This window comes from Megascapheus bottae, chromosome 10 (assembly GCF_031878675.1).
Source record: "Megascapheus bottae isolate mThoBot1 chromosome 10, mThoBot2.hap1, whole genome shotgun sequence".
NCBI classification, from domain to species: domain Eukaryota; kingdom Metazoa; phylum Chordata; class Mammalia; order Rodentia; family Geomyidae; genus Megascapheus; species Megascapheus bottae.
In genome coordinates, this window is record NC_143518.1 from 64524161 (window position 1) to 64542908 (window position 18748).

General features: G+C 55.9%; 1 protein-coding gene across 1 annotated transcript in view; it reads left to right on the forward strand.

Moving 5' to 3' along the window:
• Kif26b (kinesin family member 26B) overlaps positions 1-18748 on the forward strand; it is a 268481-nt gene that overhangs the window by 209561 nt on the left and 40172 nt on the right. The window contains exons 6-9 of the mRNA XM_090341527.1: positions 12221-12424; positions 15362-15455; positions 16369-16631; positions 18201-18384. Coding sequence (XP_090197653.1) covers positions 12221-12424; positions 15362-15455; positions 16369-16631; positions 18201-18384 — 745 coding nt within the window. The remainder of the gene's footprint in view (positions 1-12220; positions 12425-15361; positions 15456-16368; positions 16632-18200; positions 18385-18748) is intronic.

The following is an 18748-nucleotide window of genomic DNA, read 5'->3' on the forward strand; positions in this document are numbered from 1 at the left end:
TGCTTTGCGGGCAGGAGAACCGCCTGTCGGGTCTAGGGGGCTGTGGGGCTTGGGCAGCATTTGTGTGTTTCCTCCACATAACCCACCCTTAATCTACCCCAGGTCCTGCCAGGCCTTTCCTGTCTCCCTGCACACCGCTGACCCCAGCAGAGCCCTGCTCTGCACTCACTGTGCTCTCCGCAGCCCCATCCTGCCCCCTGCAGCCGCCCTGAGCGGTCCCGAGCCCAGGAACACAGCATCCCCTCCGCTGTTCATCTGCCAGCTCCCGTGGGCTGTGGGTCCAGAGGCGAGGAGGCCGGCAGGCTGCATGGGGCCCTGGGGACCCGGCTGTGCCTCCTGTGCTTCTGACCCGCACCAGCTCTGGGCCTCTGGGCCCCTGTAATGGCAGACAGCGTGTGAGTCTCCCTCCTCCCTCAGGGTCAGACAGTCAGGCTCTGTAGCCCGCAGAGCCAGTTACAGCTCAAAGCAGAAACTCTTGGGGGTCTTCTGTGGTGTGTTGGTTTTGTTTTCCATAATGAGAATTCATGGCCTAGATGCTTACTGAGTACTGGGGCCATAGACAGAGTACTGGAACCACAAACAGTACTGAGGACACATGCAAAGTGCTTGTCCACAAACAGATGATGGGGGCCACATACAGACCACTGAGGACACAGGACAGTACTAAGGACACATACAGAGTCCTGAGAACACATACAGACCACTGAGGACACAGGACAGTACTAAGGACACATACAGAGTCCTGAGAACACATACTGAGGGCACATACAGTAGACACACATGAAGTACTTGTTCACAGAGTACTAAGGACACATACTGAGGACACAGAGTACTGAGGCCACATGGAGGGAGGGTACTAGGGGCCTTGAGGGATAGTGTGGCCATGAAAAGCCCCTGCTGTCTAGCTCTTCTGCAGAGACCCATGTCCTTTCGCTCTGGCTCCCTGGTCTGGCTCTCCACAGTGCCTCCCCACCCGAATCCCAGTGGCCTGCCTTCTTTGTGGACTGAGCTGGGAAGAGGGGCCTCCCGGTGGCCCTGGATGCAGGAATGCCGTGCTCAAGCCTCTCGGGTTTGGTTTTGTGTGTGGCCCAGGGTTAGAGGTCCTCTTTAGGGTCTCTTGCTCCCTTGTAAGCGTTCCCTCAGAGCTTGCCACCTGGAAGGGCTGAGTGTCGGTCTGCAGAGCTGCATGGCCACCTCCCTGCTCCCACTGCATGGACTGGCCTGGGCCTGGACAGGTCTGCTGGCTGCTTGCTGCCCTGGCGTTTGCGTTCACCAGCTCGCACGACTGCAGCGAAAGCAGGAAAAGCCCTGTGGGCACAGGCCAGGCCCTGTCCTGTGGACATGGCCACGTGCGCAGGGCGATCCCCTTTGGCAGCAGACCCAGCCTGGGCTGCAGCAGTCACTCAGAGGTGGGGGGGGCTGGACGTGGCCCTCACATCCCACACCCCACTCCACGGAGGGCAGGGGCCCTCGTGCTGGTGCTGGCTGGTTTGTGGGATGACCTCAGCAGGAAGGCAGGGCACACTTGATCTGTTCCCCAGATGTGTTTCAGGCGCCGATGCCTTTGCTGACCTGAGAGGCGGCCGCTACCCTGCCCCAGGGCCCAGGGAGCCTGGGGCGTTGCTATGGCAACCACTTGGAAGTCCCTTAAATATTCATGCTTGGGTCTAGCCAGAGAGACCCGGAGAGGATTAGCGGTTGTCATGGGTGTGGGAGGGGTTGTCAGGCCCCCCTCACTGCCCAGGTTTCTTGCAGGGGTGATGGGAATATTCTGGAATTCACACGACATTGTCAATGCACTTTAAATAACCCACTAATCTGTACTTGTTAAAGTGGTTGAAGTGAGAGAATCTGTGTTGTATGGATTTTATCTCAAAAAATAAAAACAAGATGTACAGCAGCAAAGCGGCCTGTGTGAGCTCCTCTCTGTGAGTCCCAGCAGGAATCCTGCCTCTAGCGTCTCACATCCAGTGCATCCCAGTTCCCAAGTTCATGTCAAGATCGGGGACCTTCCGAATGTCGTGTGTCTGTGTTCGTTCGGTGTGGTCCTATGACATGCCCGCTGGAGCCAAGGCTGGCCGCGCTCCTGCCTAGAGCTCTGCTCAGGATGCTTGAAGTTCAAGGCCGCCCGGGAAGAGACGTAGGCTAGACTCCATCTCCAAAAACTAGCCAGCAAAATGCAGGACTGGAGGCATGAGTTAAGGGGCAGAGCATCAGTCTAGCAAAGGAAAGGACCTGAGAGAAAGAAGAGGGGCGGGAGGAGGGAGGACATGACCACCCACCCTATGGCCTGCTCTGAACAACTGAATTCTGGATTGATAGAATTCTTAACATTGTGCCCAGACCTAGGCCAGAGTTAAACCTTTGTAACCCAACTAGAACACACGCAGTATAGAAAGCGCGAGCTCGGGGAGCTCGAGAGACCCAGGTTCTGTGCCGTTCTTCTCTCTAAATCAATACACCCATTTGGTCTAGGAAGGCCCCCTTGCCCGGCCAGTGCTCTTTTGTGCTTTTCCCAATTTAATGAATGAAGACCAGTCTTCCCCCGAGTTTCTTCTCAATGTGGATTTTTCTTGGTAATGACCGTGCTAGCCCACGGACGTCCTCCCCAAGCCCGGGTTTGCTTTTGCTCACGGAAAGCTGAAGGAAAAGCAGAGCGTGTTACACTTCCTTCTGCAGCGTGGAGGCGCACTCTGTGCATGGCAGGGTTGCAATCCTACCTCTGTGGTCCTCTCGCCCAGGGGATGCAGGCCAAGGCTGACCCCTCATGGCCGCCCGGCCTGCTCTGTCCCCCGGAAGGTTCTGGGTTCCGGCTGGGAATGTGGCTTAGTGTCGAATGCAGCCAGCCTTGGCGCCCACTCCTTGCCACTTTGTGATGGGCCATTGGCTGCTCCCATGTTGGTTTGCTCATTCCGTGGAGATGGGTTGCTCCTTCCTCTGTGCTGTTGCCCACACATGACTTTTCCAACATGGGTAGTGGTGGGAATTGTGACGGGGAGAGCAGAAAAGCGAGGGCTGGTCCCCACAGCTCTGACTGCCTTGGTGCAGGCCGTCTTTCCCAGCAGCCCTGCGGTGCCTCTGTGGCCAGGACTCCATGGTGTGGTGGCCACTTTGGCCACACACCCAGCAGGCTGGTAAATTCAGATTCTGCAGGAGAGGAGACTGCAAACTGCACGCTGCCAAAGACTGACGTTTTGGGTCCAGTGGCAACATTTAGACATGGTTTCCTCAGGAGACCTCCTGGAAATGTACTTTCCCGGCCCTGTGCCCACCCCACCCAAGTCCAAACCACCTCTACCAGAGGAAGTTGGGTTTTCTTACAACTGCATCCTTGAGCTGTGCAGTGTGGAAGTTGATAGGCACAGCAGACCCAGGACCAGAGCCAGGCAGGAGGAGGGGGAGTCAGGCCAGCCTGGGTTACAGAGAAAGACTCTGCCTAAGAAAGGGAGGAAAGGGGCTGGGAGTTTGGTCTAGTGGTAGAGTGCTCACCTAGCATGCACGAAGACCTGGGTTCAATTCCTCAGTACCCCACATACATAGCAAAAAGCCTGAAGTGGTGCTGAGGCTCCAGTGGTAGAGCTCTAGTTTTGAGAAAGTCCAAAGACAGTGCTCAGGCCCTGAGCTCAAGGCCAGGACTGGCAAAAAAAAAAAAAAAAAAAAGGAAGGGAGGGGAGGGAAGGAGAAGGGAGGAAGGAAGGAGGAGAGAGGGAAGGATAGAGGAAGGGAGAGATAGAGGGAAAAAAGTAGGTCCGTAGATAAATCAATAGGTGTGTGCACCTGTTTGCTTGAGCCAAGCGTGTGTCGGGGAAGGCCTGTCTTTGGGCTGGCTAGCTAGGGTTTCCGTGTAGAGCTCAGCGCTGTCTCCTGGTAGAGAGGTGCGGAGGCAGGAGGCGTGGCTGCTGCGTTTGCGTGTGTGGTTGACGCTGTGAGTCCAGGTGCCTTCTCTGGAACTAGATAGGACAGCTCAAAGTGACCCTTGCTCTGCAGCAGAGACTCCAGCATCTTGCTAGCCCTACAGTAGTAGTATGGCAATATTGTCTGGGTGGTCACTACTGAAACTTGAGCAAGGGCTTTAGGGCTTTTGGGAGTCAGGTCTGAGATACAGGAGGAGGCAGGATGCTGAATTCGCTGCCCTCCTGAAACCTGCAGAGTGGCTCAAAGATGTGGCTTGCATAAGGCACCTGAGCCATGCTCCTCTGTACCACCAGCCTGTCAATCAAATACACTGTACAGACTTGGGTAACAGAGCAGAATGGTTCCAATGGACTTGTTACAATCCATCAAGCTAACAATTTACAATTTTAGAAATCCCTGAGTACACATTTATACAATTTTGAGTTGTTTTACAATATATCAGACCATTAATCTAAATTTTAAAAGTCCCTTATAATACACTTATTCATAACATGTGTTTTTTAAGTGCTAAAATATGTTTCAGTATGCTAAGTCACAGTGGTGCAAGAAAAAATGACTTTAGAGAGTTCATAAATCTTGTCAAAGCAACCACAACTACGCTTGTCGTGAGGTGTGTTTGTGTGCGATCCATGTGCAAAGGCTGGGCCTGGTGTACAGGCCTCCATCTGTGCCCTGGAAGAAAGGAAGGAATGCACACGACAAAGAGCTAAGCCAGACTTGGATTCTGCGTCTCATTCACCCCCCCATACACACACATACACACGTATACACATACACATACACACATATACACACACACATACACACACATACACACACACACGCATACACACACATACACACACGTACACACATACACACACATATACACATACACATACACACATATACACATACATATACACATGCACACATACACATACACACATATACACATACGCACACATATACACATACACACACATACATATATACACGCACATACGCACATACACATACACACACACACACACACACACACACACACACACACACACCATGAGACCTTAGGAGGCTGTGTCAGTCTCTCTTGTGACTACTTTACAGGGCATCAAGAGACATGTCCCCAGTGGAGGGGAGCCCCAGGGGAGGGGAGCCCCAGGGGAGGGGAGCCCCTCAGAGCTCATTCTAAGCTGTCTTGGAGTCTATTCTGGAGCTTTCCCTAGAAACCCATTTCGTGATTTGAGGGTGTGTGTTGGGTATGTCCAGGCCTTGTCTGGTTCCCAAAGGGGTTGCTCGTCCGTGTTGTACGGACGTGTTCAGATGACACACTGGTGATGCTCCAGAGCCAGGAGCCTTGGCAGGGGCAGAGGAGCAAGGACAGCTAAGGTTCTCAGCCATGTGCACACAGCTGGCATGTCACGAGGGCGTGAAAGTGTCTTCTTTAACATCGAGCCAGGGTTTGTGCTGTGGGCAATTTGTAGACTGGGTGCAGAGAAGGTTACACCCATTGTACATGCACACACACACACACACACACACACCACGGTCACTGACTCCTCAAGACACAAGCCGCCCACGAGCCGCCCACAAGCCTGGCTGTGCCCCAGCGAGCTCCGACAGGAAACGGCTGTGACACTGGCAGGGACCTCGCAGGATGCCTCCGAATCCTGAACCGCCGCCCTTCCCCTGGGCTGCCTGTCTCTGGCCCTGCTTCACAAGTTCCCTGACAGAGTGAGCTAAGGCATGGAGTGGCTTCTTGCTAGGCCACTGTCAGAGCCGCAGCCTCTCCTGACGGTGCAGCCCGGCGGCCCTCGCCAGCCCTGCTAATTGGTGTGGAGGGACCCTGCTGCCCGGCCATTAGCGAGGCCTCTGGGGAGGGCCGGGCTTTCTTCCTGCCATCCTGCCAGCTCCCTTGCTGGCTTGCCGTGACAGATGCGCACTGATGAAGAGCTTTGGGGACCTGCCGCCCCCTCTGCTCCCAGGCACGTCTTTGTAGAGTACTGTTCAGCTCATTACCAGGCTCCATTTTCGTGTCCTGCACATGCTCCCTTGCTCACGCCGACTTTTCCAGCCTGGCTTTTAATCCTGTAAATCTCCTCTCCCAGATAGCATGGCTGCCCACTACTCACCACCTGGTACCATGCAAGCTTCACCTCCCAGGGCCTCTCAGTGCCAGGACAGGCCCAGCCCACCTAGGTCCTCAAAGCCTCAGCTCCAGGCTCCACCAGACACTTAGAGGAGGAGCTACAGGTCAAGGTCATGACCGGGCAGTTGACGCTGAGAAAATTCCTTGAACCCATGAACCTGAGTCTTAGCTCTGAGGGGGGAGGATGGTGGTAATAATTATATTTAACTTCACATAGCTGCTGTAGGAAAAGCGAGTGGAGATGCGATATGAGGAGTGCATTTGTAAATCACGATTTATAACACTTGTGAAGAAGTGATGGCATAGGATGGCTGCTGGACAGTGCACCAAAACTGAGAAGCAGGGAGGAGAGAGGAAGGCTGGAAGGATGTGCAACACTCAGTGTTCATGAACAAAACTGGAACCAGAGAGCCTGAGGGTGCAGGGGGGGTTGGGAGAGATGGAGGAGAAATGTGGAAGATGCATTGTGCTCACAAACTGCCACGTTGAATTGAGCCCCTTTGTGCAACTGAAGATAATAGAAATAAACCTAAGAAAACACAAAGTAGACACTGCCCTAAAACAGGGCCCAGATAGCCTCCGTTTCTCCCCCTCAGAGCCTCCCCTAGGCATGGATCACGTAGATGATCTGATTTTTTTTGCCAGTCCTGGGCTTGAGCTCAGGGCCTGAGCACTGTCCTTGGACTTTCTCAAGGCTAGCGCTCTACCACTTGAGCCTCAGCACCACTTCCAGCTTTTTTCTATGTATGTGGTACCAAGGAATCGAACCCGGGTTTTCATGCATGCTAGGCAAGCACTTTAACCACTAGGCCAAACTTCCGGCCCCAGATGATCTGAGTCAGACTGAGTTGTGTTCTCTGACGCACAGCGACTGTGCTCAGCGCCTCAGACCCTGTGGGGCTGCTGTTTTGGTAACTGTGGCTTGACAAGCAATGACTTATGGGATACATTTGAAAGCTTCCTCTAAATTGAAAGATTATAATCTTCTTACTTCTCCCTTCATTTCTGGCTACTGGAGCTATTTGAGATCTCCAAAGTCACGACTGTCTAGAATGTGATTCCTGTGTTCTCCTTAAAATCTTGTTGAGCCATGCAGCTCCACAGAACCAGGAAGAGCTTCCTTTAACAGGAGAAAATTCAGCGTATTTCCAGAAAATTTTCAGGACAGTACTTAAACTGTGTCCTTTTAGAATTGGACTTTTTACCGTGATCATCCTTCTCTCCTGTTGGATTGAGAAAAGAAGCAGAAAGCTACATTTATGGAGTCGAGTGTACCATTCGTGACTTGGCGATAGGTTTTGCATTCAGCGGTGGCTGGGAAACCCCGTCCCTTGTGAAGAGTTTGCCCCAGAGTCTTTGGGTTATACGTACGGGAAGATCCTGGCACAAGAGATTCGGGAAGCTACTGCCTCTCCCGGCACAACAGGGCGCCGTGTCCCGAGAAGAGTGGGTGTGAGCGCCCGGCTTCCCCAGACACAAGCACCCGTCACACAGCCATCACACGGAGTGCAGTGGGAGAAACCCACGCCTAGCCCGAGAGATGTGACAGATCCCGCGTGGGTTCCTCACCTTTGCCGAGAACGTGAGCAGACCGGATATTCTTCAGAGTTGACAGGAAGAGGGAAGAAAATAATCTGGTTTTTCTCTCTCTCATCGCTGTGATGTATGTGTTTAATTTTGCTTTAATTCATAGCATTAAACCCAGGAGAAGAGTTCTGGTATTAATTTGATTTGGAAAGTCTCTTTTATACTAGTTGATTTGAGGGAAATGGATAGCCCCTCCTTCCTAGGACAGCACAGTCTTCCTCAGCATTCATGGGGATCGGTTCCAGATCCTTCCCAGATACCAAATCCTGTGGTGCTGAAGTTCTTCATATACAATGCATAATATTGGCATCTAACCACATGCCTGCCCTTGCACGCAGATCTGATCCACCGGGCAATCACTTGTGACGCCCAATGCAGTGTGCGTGCTGGTAAATAGCGTGCAGTGTTGCACAGGACTTGACGACAGGGGCAGAAGCTCTCACATTCTGGTGCAGCGTGTGTTTCCCCAGGTACTTTGTCTGTGCTGGCAGAGGCCGTGGGCCTGGAGGTCCCCCTGTGCTCTCCGTGTGTATGCACTGCTGTGTCGTGATCCCTGTCTCCACACTTGACATCTGTCCTCCAGGGAAGCAGGGGGAAGGGCCCGGACAGTGGCTGCTCTGGACACACTGTGGAGGGCTTGTTCAGTGTGGTGGGCCCCTTTCTTTCCACTCCAGGCTTTGCTCTTGACAGCTGAACTCCCATGCAACACCACGTGGAAATCAGGAGGGTCCACCTGGCTGGTGGCTGCTTCCAATCAGCTCTAGAGTTTATCTGCTGCTTCCTCTGGTGACCTCTTTGGCTGGTCCATTTGAAGGATCCCTCCCTAGCTGCAGAAGACCGCACAGCAGGCAGGGTGTGGGGAAGATCGCAAGGTCTGTATGGTGGGAGTCAGATTCACATGCGAGCTTCATGGGCACGCACTGTGTGACGCCAGCCACGGCGGTCTCTCGGACGCTGGTCAGCAGGCACTGGCCCGCTTGCTCGGGTGACCTCCTGTGGCCTGTGTTTGTGTGGTTGATTAGGTTTGCAGTGCTGCGGATGGCCCTTGGGGCTGCTTGCACGCCAGCACGTGCTCTACCACTGAAGCATGCTCTGGCCCTCCCTTTGGTTTCAGAATCACATTGGACAATTTTATTGTCTCCCCTCCCCATCATTTTACCTGTGAGCTGGTTTTGACCAACCTATCTCATTGGCTCTAAGTTTATCATAGAGAAGTGTCTGGACACGTTGTGGGCACTTAAGAATAGATGCACAGCTGGGTATGGCGGCTCACGCCTGTAATCCTAGTTACTTTGGAGGTTGAGATCTGAGGATCAAGGTTCAAAGCCAGCCCAGACACAAAAGGACCTGAGACTCTTATCTCCCATTAACCTCTAGAAAACGGGAGGTGGGGCTCAAGGGTTAGGGTGGTAGCCTTGAGCTGAAAAGCTCAGGGACAGCGCCCAGGCCAAGTTCAAGCCCCACGACCCCCCCCCACACACACAAAGGATACACAGGTTTAAAGAGAATTCTAATCCTGCTGGGCCTGGGACCAAGGATGGGAAGGGGACATGTGATTAGGATGAGCCCCTGCCGTGGCCACTGGCCACTGCGCTGAGTCCTAAAAGCCAGGGCAAGGGCCCTGCGGTGCACAGAAGTGGAGGGGTGGCATGTGCTGCTAAGAGGCTGGTGGTTAGGTCAGCTCTGTACCCGGGACCTCATGGAGGAGGCCGTGGCTTGTGTGTCACCGAGCTCGGAGGAGGCCGTGGCTTGTGTCACCGAGCTCGGAGGAGGCCGTGGCTTGTGTGTCACCGAGCTGGGAGGAGGCCGTGGCTTGTGTGTCACCGAGCTGGGAGGAGGCCGTGGCTTGTGTGTCACCGAGCTGGGAGGAGGCCGTGGGTTGTGGTCTCCGAGCTGGGAGGAGGCCGTGGCTTGTGTGTCACTGAGAGACCAGGGCTGCCCTCGCCCCGGCCCTGTTGGGGTCTCCTGCATCTGCTGGTCTATTCCCTTGGCTTTCTGGATCCCATTCGCGCAGGCCTGCTGGAGTGACCCAGTGCCCAGCCTCTTGCCCCGATGCAGGGAGGCTTGCCCGTTCAGAAGTGCCAGGCCCTCTGCGGGGAGAGGCAGGAGTGAACTCGACGTCACCAAGCATCTCGTGTTTGTAACAAAAGCAGGGGCTCCTGGCAAGGTGTCAGCGGCCTTCCCCATCCCCAGTGGAGTCTGTTAAGCCCTTTAATTACAGTGGGCTAGGCAGGAAGCAGAGTGCAGACCAACAGAATAATGACCCGAAGGAGCTGAAGCAGAAAAACCAATTTCTTCCTTTAAGGAGAAAAATATCCGCTTATTTAGATGAATTGTGAAGAAAAGAATGAAGCCGCATTTTCTCCAGCTCCTAGTCTAATAAGGATTTAAAGCTCCGTGTGCCTCCTTGGCCAGTCCAAGGCTGGGGCTTCGGAATGGACCGTGGCCTTGGCACCTTTTCAAGGTGTGGGCATGACCTCGTGAACCAGCAGCCGGCGGAGTCCACCTCCTGCTTCTCAGGCCTGCTGGGCGTGGCTCACGGTTACACTCCACACCTCTAGGCATGAGGAGTGGCATGGAAACCATAAGTGAAATGCCCCAGGCCATGTGGCCGAGCCAGTTCCCCTGGAGCCACATCACCCCTAGCCTGTGTGGGCCAGGAACCACACGTGGAAATGTGAGGTGCCACAGCCAGCTCCCACGGGCTGCTGTGGACGCCTGCTTGTCCCTGCTGCGTCGCTGTAGGGAGGAGCGGAGCTGAGGTCAGGCAGGAGGCACGGGGAATGGGGGAATGCCACCACGGGCATGGTGGTGACGCCTGGGGCATCAGCTTGGGGGTCCAGCACTGTACCAGTGGAAGCCTCGCCAGGCTTGGTATCTCGTGACGAGACCCATACCTGCAGTCCTACTTTGGCTTAAGGTACCCAGAGCCCAGTCCATTGGGAATTGATGGGATGCTGAGATCTAGGGGAGCCAAATAAGAAAAGGAGAATGGAAGGGAACCGAGAATTGAGCACCCCACAAACTCAGGGCCGAATTCAGCACCTCCTCATCTGCCAGGTGACTCCTTGGGACAGCACACTACGTCAGGCCTTGTTAGTCCCGGTGCACAGGGAGGCCCCGAGGCTCTGGGCACCTGGACCGTGACTGTGGGAGGCAGTGTCCGGCAGGAAGAGCAGCCTGGCCTGCAGCCGGCTCAGGCCCAGGCTCCCACCCCAGGGCCAGCGGCCCAGAGCGCCTCTCCCTCCCCATGTGCCTGCATGCCAAAGGGTTAAATGGTTGCGTGCCAGTGACAGAGCAGGCCTGCCACAAGCAGACTCTCCCCCATGGCAGGTGTCCTTAAAGTGGGAGAACCAAGATTTGAACCCTAGAAGGCCAGTCTCGTCCAGGTTTTGGTGCCTAGCCAAGATGCCCTCCAGTTCACACTGGAATCCATCACTAGCTCTTCGGGGCCAGCAGAGCCCAGGCCCAGCGCTGGATGGCCGTGAGCTCAGCGTGCTTGGAGTTTTCCGTTTCAGCCTTGTTTACCACCCATGGTCTGAGCAGGGCCGAGGTGGGCGAGAGGACGCTGGCCTTGCTCTGTCCCCGGCCGCATCTGTGATTATCTGAACATTCTGTATGTGGGAAATGCTCGATTTAAAAATTGACAGCTCCCTCCAGCATTCCATCTGATTGGGGTGTAAAGCTGATCCCTGAGCTTATGTCCGGTGTGTCCGCTGAGGTCCTGAAGTCTGTCTCTGCATCCAACTGTGCTCTTTGGTCTCTGCATCATGATTCTTTGCATCCCTGGGCCAACCACAGGGCTGAGCACATAGTAGGTGTTCAGAGAAAGTGGGTTAGCTGGCAACAGCTGGATCGACCTATGCGTGGCTTCTGCTCTCATTCGGGCTGTGAGAGGGGCCTTTCCTTTCTGTGGTGGCTGCTCTTGGCCCGATTGGTGCTGTGCTTAGTGACTTGGAGGCGGCTGAGGGGCTCTGCCTGCTGCGCCCCGCGGGACGCACCCCCTTCTCTGAAATGACGCCTTCCCTGGGCTCATGTAATCGAGTCCCACATAACAGGTGGCAGCCAGGCTTTTATCACCGCGGCCCTCGGAACACAGTTTGGGTGCGGGCCATTTCACAGCGCCCTCGTGACGGCTCCATCACTGTGGAGGTCGGCCTCCTCGACCTCCTGAGCTGAGCCAGGGGTGAATTACAGAGCAGAACTTTTACGTGCATGGTTTATTGAGCTGCGAGCTGCAAGGGGATCACATCACCTCCGAGAGCACCACAGTCCAGATTACCGTTCGTCTATGTAATTGGGCCGCCAGGGCACAGTTAATTTTTAAGTTAAATGAATAGGAAGATAAAGAACAGGAGATGCCATCTCTGCAGTAGAGCAGTGGACATATCAGAATATTCTACCTGGCAATTATACATGCACCAGCTATCCCAGTCCTGGGAGGGTTAGGATTCTCCATTGTGCAGCACAGCACAGAGCGTCCTGGCTAACCCAGGGCTTCCGTGAATGTTGGTGTCACTGAGCCCTGGAGGGAGCCCTCGGACAGGGCACGTGTCCTGACCACACGCCTTCCCGCCCGTCTCCGCACAGGTGAAAGTCATGCTTCGCGTCTGCTCCACGCTGGCCCGTGACTGCTCGGAGTCCAGCGCTTTCTTAAAGGCAGACCCTCGGAAGAAGCAGATCACCCTGTACGACCCCCTGGCCTGTGGCCCCCACGCCGTCCCGAAGCAGAGCGGCCAGGTGCCGCCCAAGATGTTTGCCTTTGACGCCGTCTTCCCGCAGGATGCCTCTCAGGTGAGTGGGAGGTCCATTCCCGCCCAGGCAAGGGTCACAGGCTGTTCCCTCCTCTCCGGAGTGGCCTGAGAGCCAGATGCTCCCTGCCAAGCAGCCCCTTCGTCCATGCAGCTGCCTTCAGAAGCCTGCATGAGCGCATAACTCAGCAGCACGTGTCCTGAGTCGTGTCCTGAGTCACGAGGGCAGCATCTGTGCGCTGGATTATGACAGAGCACACATGGGGAGAAGGAAGAAGGAGCCAGCCGCTTCCCTGTGACTCTGCTCCTGCCTGGGCCTCGGGGTGTGGTGTGTAAGAAGGGAAAACATGGAGCAGCGATCTGGACTCAGGGTCAGCAGCAGCGTGTCTGGCCTGTACAGATCCACTGAGGCTGGAGGCCAGCCTGGGTCCTAGCTAGGCACTAGAGCGGAGGCTGGCGTGCAGCCATTGGCCCGGGCACATGGATAACAGGCGGTAGCATTTGCTGTTGTTCCCGGCCCTCTGAACAGCTCTGCTCACTCGGCTCGCTGGCGTGTCCAGGCTAAATGGCAGGTGAGGAACAGTCCTGAGGATATGGGCTGGACATGTTCCCGTCTGAGGTTGGCTGGCTCTCGGCTGGCCTGGAAGGTGTCTCTTTACGCTGTCTCCCACCATCCGCCCAGCAGGCTGGCTTGAGCTGGGTCTCAGGGCAGTGCCTGGGACCCCTGCATGCCACAGCAAATCACCTCTCCTGAATGACACAAGGCGTGGGGATGGGCTCCAAAGCCCCATTGTAAAGAGCAGGTACACAGGGAGTGATGGAAAACCGGGGTCCTTTTCCCTGACTCATTACCAGCATATTTGGGGGCTCCTGGAGGACCCTGATGCCAAGATTCCTGGATCACCAGCAGCCAAGGAATTCTAGCCTGAATGGTTTAGCCAAAAGCAGAAGACACCTGTTCCTGCCAGTATTGGCCTCTAGAGCTTTGGAGAATGTGGAACTCTAAGTAGCACCAGATAGAGTCTGAAATGAAGGTTAGAAAGGTAATCTGAGCGTCAGGTTGACTAATGCAGAAACCAATAATTAACCTAGCACTGGGGTGGTGGCTCAGTGGGCAAACATGAGTTAAGCATACCCAAGACCATAAGTAAATAATCCCAGCACCACAGCAGCCATCAAGGCCCTGGGTGCCGAGTGGCCTGGTCGTTCTCATAAACTTCGAGCACTTCCCAGGCGCTTGCCCAGCTCTGTGTGGTGTGGTAATTAGCAGCTGCCAGCAGAGCCCGGGACTGCGGTGCCAGCCGATGCATTTCCTTCCCATCGTCTAGAGACAGAGAAATTCCCTGTGTCACACGGGGCACACGGCACGGCTCGATGTCTCCTGAGAGCCAGCGGAGGCAGCAGCCATTTCCCAGGCCATTGTGGACTCTTTACACACACAGCAGATGGCTGAGTCCCTGTCCACCCTGCTGCCTGCCACCTGCACCCTGTGAGCCACTCCAGGGTCTCCACCCTCCCCTGGCCTCTGCTCAGGTGGCTCAGGAATGGCGCTGGGGGGAGGGGGGTTCGCGCACTGCCAGTGTTCTCCTAATCGTTAGTTGCATGCGGCCAAGGGGAGCTTGCAGCCTCCCGGCCCCCACCTCACTCCTTGCCAAAGGAGGCCGGGCCCGTGTGCAGTCATTCCCTGGCTCCCCAGAGACGCCTCTGGCCAGTTCCCTCCTGGTCTCCGGCCTGGCGCTCAGGGCTGATGCAGGCTCTGGTTGGCCCCGTCCCGGGGGTAGGTCCATCCTGAGTTCTCCAGCCCTGTCTGCTGCCACCAGCAGGGCAGTGAAGGGAGGGACCACCCCTGAGCGAGTTTGGAAGAGAAATTGTTTTCCAGTACTTGGCTAGGTTCCTTGTGCTGAGAGGTTTCCAGTCCCTGCCAGGAGACCTGTGGCTGGTAAGCACAGAGTCCAGCCTGGCCCAGCGCCCGATGCCTTTGCAAGTCCCACACTGGTGCAGGACAGAAATGAGGGCAAAAGGACATGGCGACAGTTTTGTCCTCCTACTGTTGTCTCAGATATAATCTGAAGAGACTCAAGGATCCCCAAGCTGGACTCAGTTAACTGAGCTCCTCCTGTTTTCAGGGCTCTGTGGGTTTTCAGCATCCTGGGGAGGTACCCACAGCTGCAGGCTGAAGCATCCTGACCAGTGCTTCACACTGAGTGCGTGTGCAAAGAAAGAGAAAAGGCCGGTTCTGAGCGGAGGAGACGTGGATTAAGAAGGGAGGAAGCAGCCAGGCACTAAAAATCCATGAGACTCTTATCTCCAATTAATCACCAGAAAAAAAAATGGAAGTGGGGCTGTGGCTCAGGGGATGAAGAGCTCAGGGACAATGCCCAGGCCAGAGTTCAAGTCCCCCAACCAGCCAAAAAAGAAAGAAAGAAAGAAAAGAAGAAAGCAATGGGAGAGAAAGCAGTCAAAGGCCTCTTGTGTATTCTGTGTGCTCGTGTGGTCTCGTGTATACTCGTGTGGTCTCGTGTATACTCGTGTGTGCTCGTGTGTGCTCTTCTCCACTCGTGTGTGTTTGTGTGTGCGCTGTGTGCTCACGTTAGGTCTGTATTCCTCAAGGTTGCTGTCCTGGGCTGACCCATCACTGGTTCCTTCTGTGGAGCCTGGCCAGTGTACACGGGTGTGCATGTGTGTGCACGTGGGTGCACATGCATGTATGTGTGTGGGGAAGGTTGTAGCAAGCAGGAGGCAGTAGAGAGTTGAAACACAGGTCCAGGAGTGGCAGGTGGGGAGGAATCGGGTCAGGAGCCTGTCGCCGGGCAGGGCCCCTCCACAGAGGCCACAGAGGCACCACCTGTGAGCTGGGGTCCGTGGGTAGTGCAGAGTCCACTGTGCAGGGGCGGTGGGGCCCACAGCTGTCACACCGGGAGACAGCGTGCCAGGCCCCTACGTGGCAGGCCCGTCGTGCATGGTCTCTCATGTCTGACAGGCTGAAGTGTGCGCTGGAACCGTGGCGGAGGTGATCCAGTCCGTGGTCAACGGGGCCGACGGCTGTGTGTTCTGTTTCGGCCATGCCAAGCTAGGTTGGTGGAGCTGACTTCCTGGTCTCCTTCCCCCTCCCCCGATGACGGAAGGTGCTGGACGGACGGGGTGGGGGTCAGAAGTCGCCTTGCCTGCCTCGTCCCAAGGGCACACCTGGGCACCTCTAGCTGGCGTGGTGCACGAGTGCAAGAATGTGGGAGCAAGGGGACTGTGTGCATGCAGCCTGGAGCCAATGGGAGCCAGAGGAGCCGCACATGGGGCCAGTCTCCAGGCCAGTCTCCAGGCCTGTCCCCCTGTCCCTGAGCCCCGGGAGAGCAGGGCAGAGCCGCGCCCACCAGCCCCTCTACCCTCCTTCCTCAGTGTGACTGTGGCCGTCTGGCTGCTTGCCGGGCCTTGCCTGACATGCTCAGTAAGCTCCTAATCCCGAGTGGGGTCCTGGAAAGCATCCCTTGACAGAGATTGCCCTGGGCTCCCAGAGGGCCTGGCTCTGGGCAGGAGGGGCCCCCGCCCCCTGGCACCCTTGCCACCTGTCTTCCCCTCTGCTTTCTTCTCCCCTGCTCTCTGCTCAAAGCAGTGGCCCAGATTTTAATGAAATTTACCTGCACTATGAAAATATACACAGCATTTAACTTGAGCAAGGATATAAAACGTGACTGTATGGATTAAATCTGTGGGGTGGTGATTTAAAAAAAAAAAAAAAGGCCCTAATCCTGATAAGCAGCGCTTGCCTGCCCAGCACATGTAAAACCATGCAGAAACCAAAGGAATGAGCGGGAGCCCCCTCGAGCATGCCGTGACATGCTGGGGTCCTCAGGGTTCTAGGGACGCTGTCGTCCAGCGGACGTCTGTCCTGCCCTCTTCCCCCCTCCCCTGCTCCGCCCCCTCCCTGTGCGGCTCTCCCTGTGCCTGCCCTCTGGTTGTGAGCTGCTTTCCTGCCTGGCGGGGCTCTCACAGGAAAGTCCTACACCATGATCGGGAAGGACGACTCCACGCAGAACCTGGGCATCATCCCCTGCGCCATCTCTTGGCTCTTCAAGCTGATCAACGAACGCAAAGAAAAGACTGGAGCCCGCTTCTCCGTCCGGATCTCGGCCGTGGAGGTGTGGGGAAAGGACGAGAACCTGCGGGACCTGCTGTCTGAGGTGGCCACGGGCAGCCTGCAGGACGGCCAGTCCCCCGGCGTGTACCTCTGCGAAGACCCCATCTGCGGCACGCAGGTAACTTGGTCTGGAAGCCAGCTGGCGGGGGGGCTCGGGCCCACCCGCAGGCCGGGCAGTGCCACGGGTGTCCACGTGTGATGCGCTGCCAGGCGTCGTGTTTAAAATGGACCCAGACTTTATGGCCTACAGTTGTGGCCCATATGCTCACCCTGCCTCAATTTTTGTACCTTGCATGGTACTGGCAGTGAGCAGGAACCACAATTGTCAGAGCATTTGAGGAAATAGGATTCGCATTCTTTACACCCCTTTCCAAGAAAGAAAAAAAAATAGTACCATCTTTCTTTTGTTTAACAACACACAGAAATATTTAGTGCACCCCACAAACAGCCGCGCCTTCACTGGGCTGTTTATGGCTCTATAAACGGTGCTTCTGGCGCTGGTTTACAGCCGGATTAGTGATGCTGTAGGAAGAAGTAATAAGTGCTTTCTAATTAGAACAGTCATATAACTGCGGTAACTACGGAAGCTAGAAGAAGGTCTGGTTCCTCTTCCCATGGTGTCACTGGTTCTTCCAGTCTTGGGCAGAGGCTTTCTTACAAGATCCCTCTTATTTACTTATTTATTTAACTTATTGACAGACTGGGGTTTGAACTTAAGGCCTTGTGCTTGCTAGACTTTACACCTCTTGAGCCATGCCTCCGGCCCCGTATCGCTCTTATTTTTCAGATAGCGTCTCCCATGTTTTGCCCCGGGTTTGCCTCAGACTGGCGTTCTCCTGCCTGTTGCCCTCTGTAGCTGGGCTTAGAAGAGTGCAGCACCCCCTCCCGCCCCCCAGCTCATCTCCCAGCCTCTGCCCAGAGTACCCAGCTCCTCCCCCTCCCCTTCGGATCCCAGTCTGCACAGACACTGACTGCTGAGCCCGCCCCAGCCTTTCTGATTCCGTAGGTCTGGGCCAGATAGGCACAGTGAGACCCTGTCTGCCCAAAAGCAGAAATGAAAAAATGCAGTTTTCTTTCAGCCTGCACAAAGGGATACTCGTCGATCCAGATGCTCTGGTCTTCGGCCCAGGGCTCCAGAGGGGTCAGGTACCACCACGGGGCTGTCTGATCACCAGTGCGAGAAGCCACTCAGGCCACAAGTACTTGTTTCCTGATGCAGATGGGACAGCCTGGCGTGTGGGTGTGTCAGGGTGACGCCTTGCTCACAGCCTTGCCAGCTGACAGTCTAAAGAGCTGTGGTCAGGTGACGGCAAGATTAGGGCTCTGTGAACCATAGCCAGGGCTCCGGTGCTGTCAGCTCTGACTCCCAGCCTGTGTCCACACACTGGTGGCCAAGACGGAGATGCAGTCCCACCCCTCGCCGTGAGTTTCCTAGGGCCCTGGGTCCTCGCTACGCGGTCCTCAGCAGCGTAAGGTGGTCCGTTGTGCCAGCCTGTCTCTCAGATCCAGCCACTTGCTCTGAGCCCCCCAGTTGGCAGAAGCAGGTTGTGTCCAATAAATGGACTCAGTGGCATTTCCAGAGAGGAGTGCACGGGGCTGAGAACCGGGAGAGAAGCTGAAGACCGACAGGAGGCCCCTCTCTGGAGGCCGCCCCGCCTGCAGCCTCCGCTCTCCGCCTTCTCCCCAGCTGCAGAACCAGAGCGAGCTGCGGGCCCCCACCGCAGAGAAGGCCGCCTTCTTCCTGGACGCGGCCATCGCCTCCCGCCGGGGCAGCCAGCAGGACTGCGACGAGGACGGCCTGCGCAGCTCGCACATGCTCTTCACGCTGCACGTCTACCAGTACCGCATGGAGAAGAGCGGGAAGGGCGGAAGTAAGTCCCCGCCCCGCGCGCCAGGGGGAGCCGGGCTCCGTCCTTCCCGCCTGGCCCTCCTCCAGAGCGGTGTGGAGGTGGCGTTGGTGGTCCACACGCGTGCCCACGTCTCTCACTGACCGCGGGCCCTCTGCCATCCGTCCCCATCCCTCCTCCTTTTACTCCCTAGCGGTCTGCTGCTTTCTTTCCAACTGGCCCTGGAGACCGAGGTCTGCCCCAGCCCCGGCCTCCACACCCAGGCTGAGGGAACCTGGAATTCCACTTCTACCAAAGCTTAGGGGTGACGGGACCTTAGACCCAAAGGTCAATCCCTCCCCCACCTGGTATCTGATCGGTCCAGGGCCTTATTAAATATTCAACACCA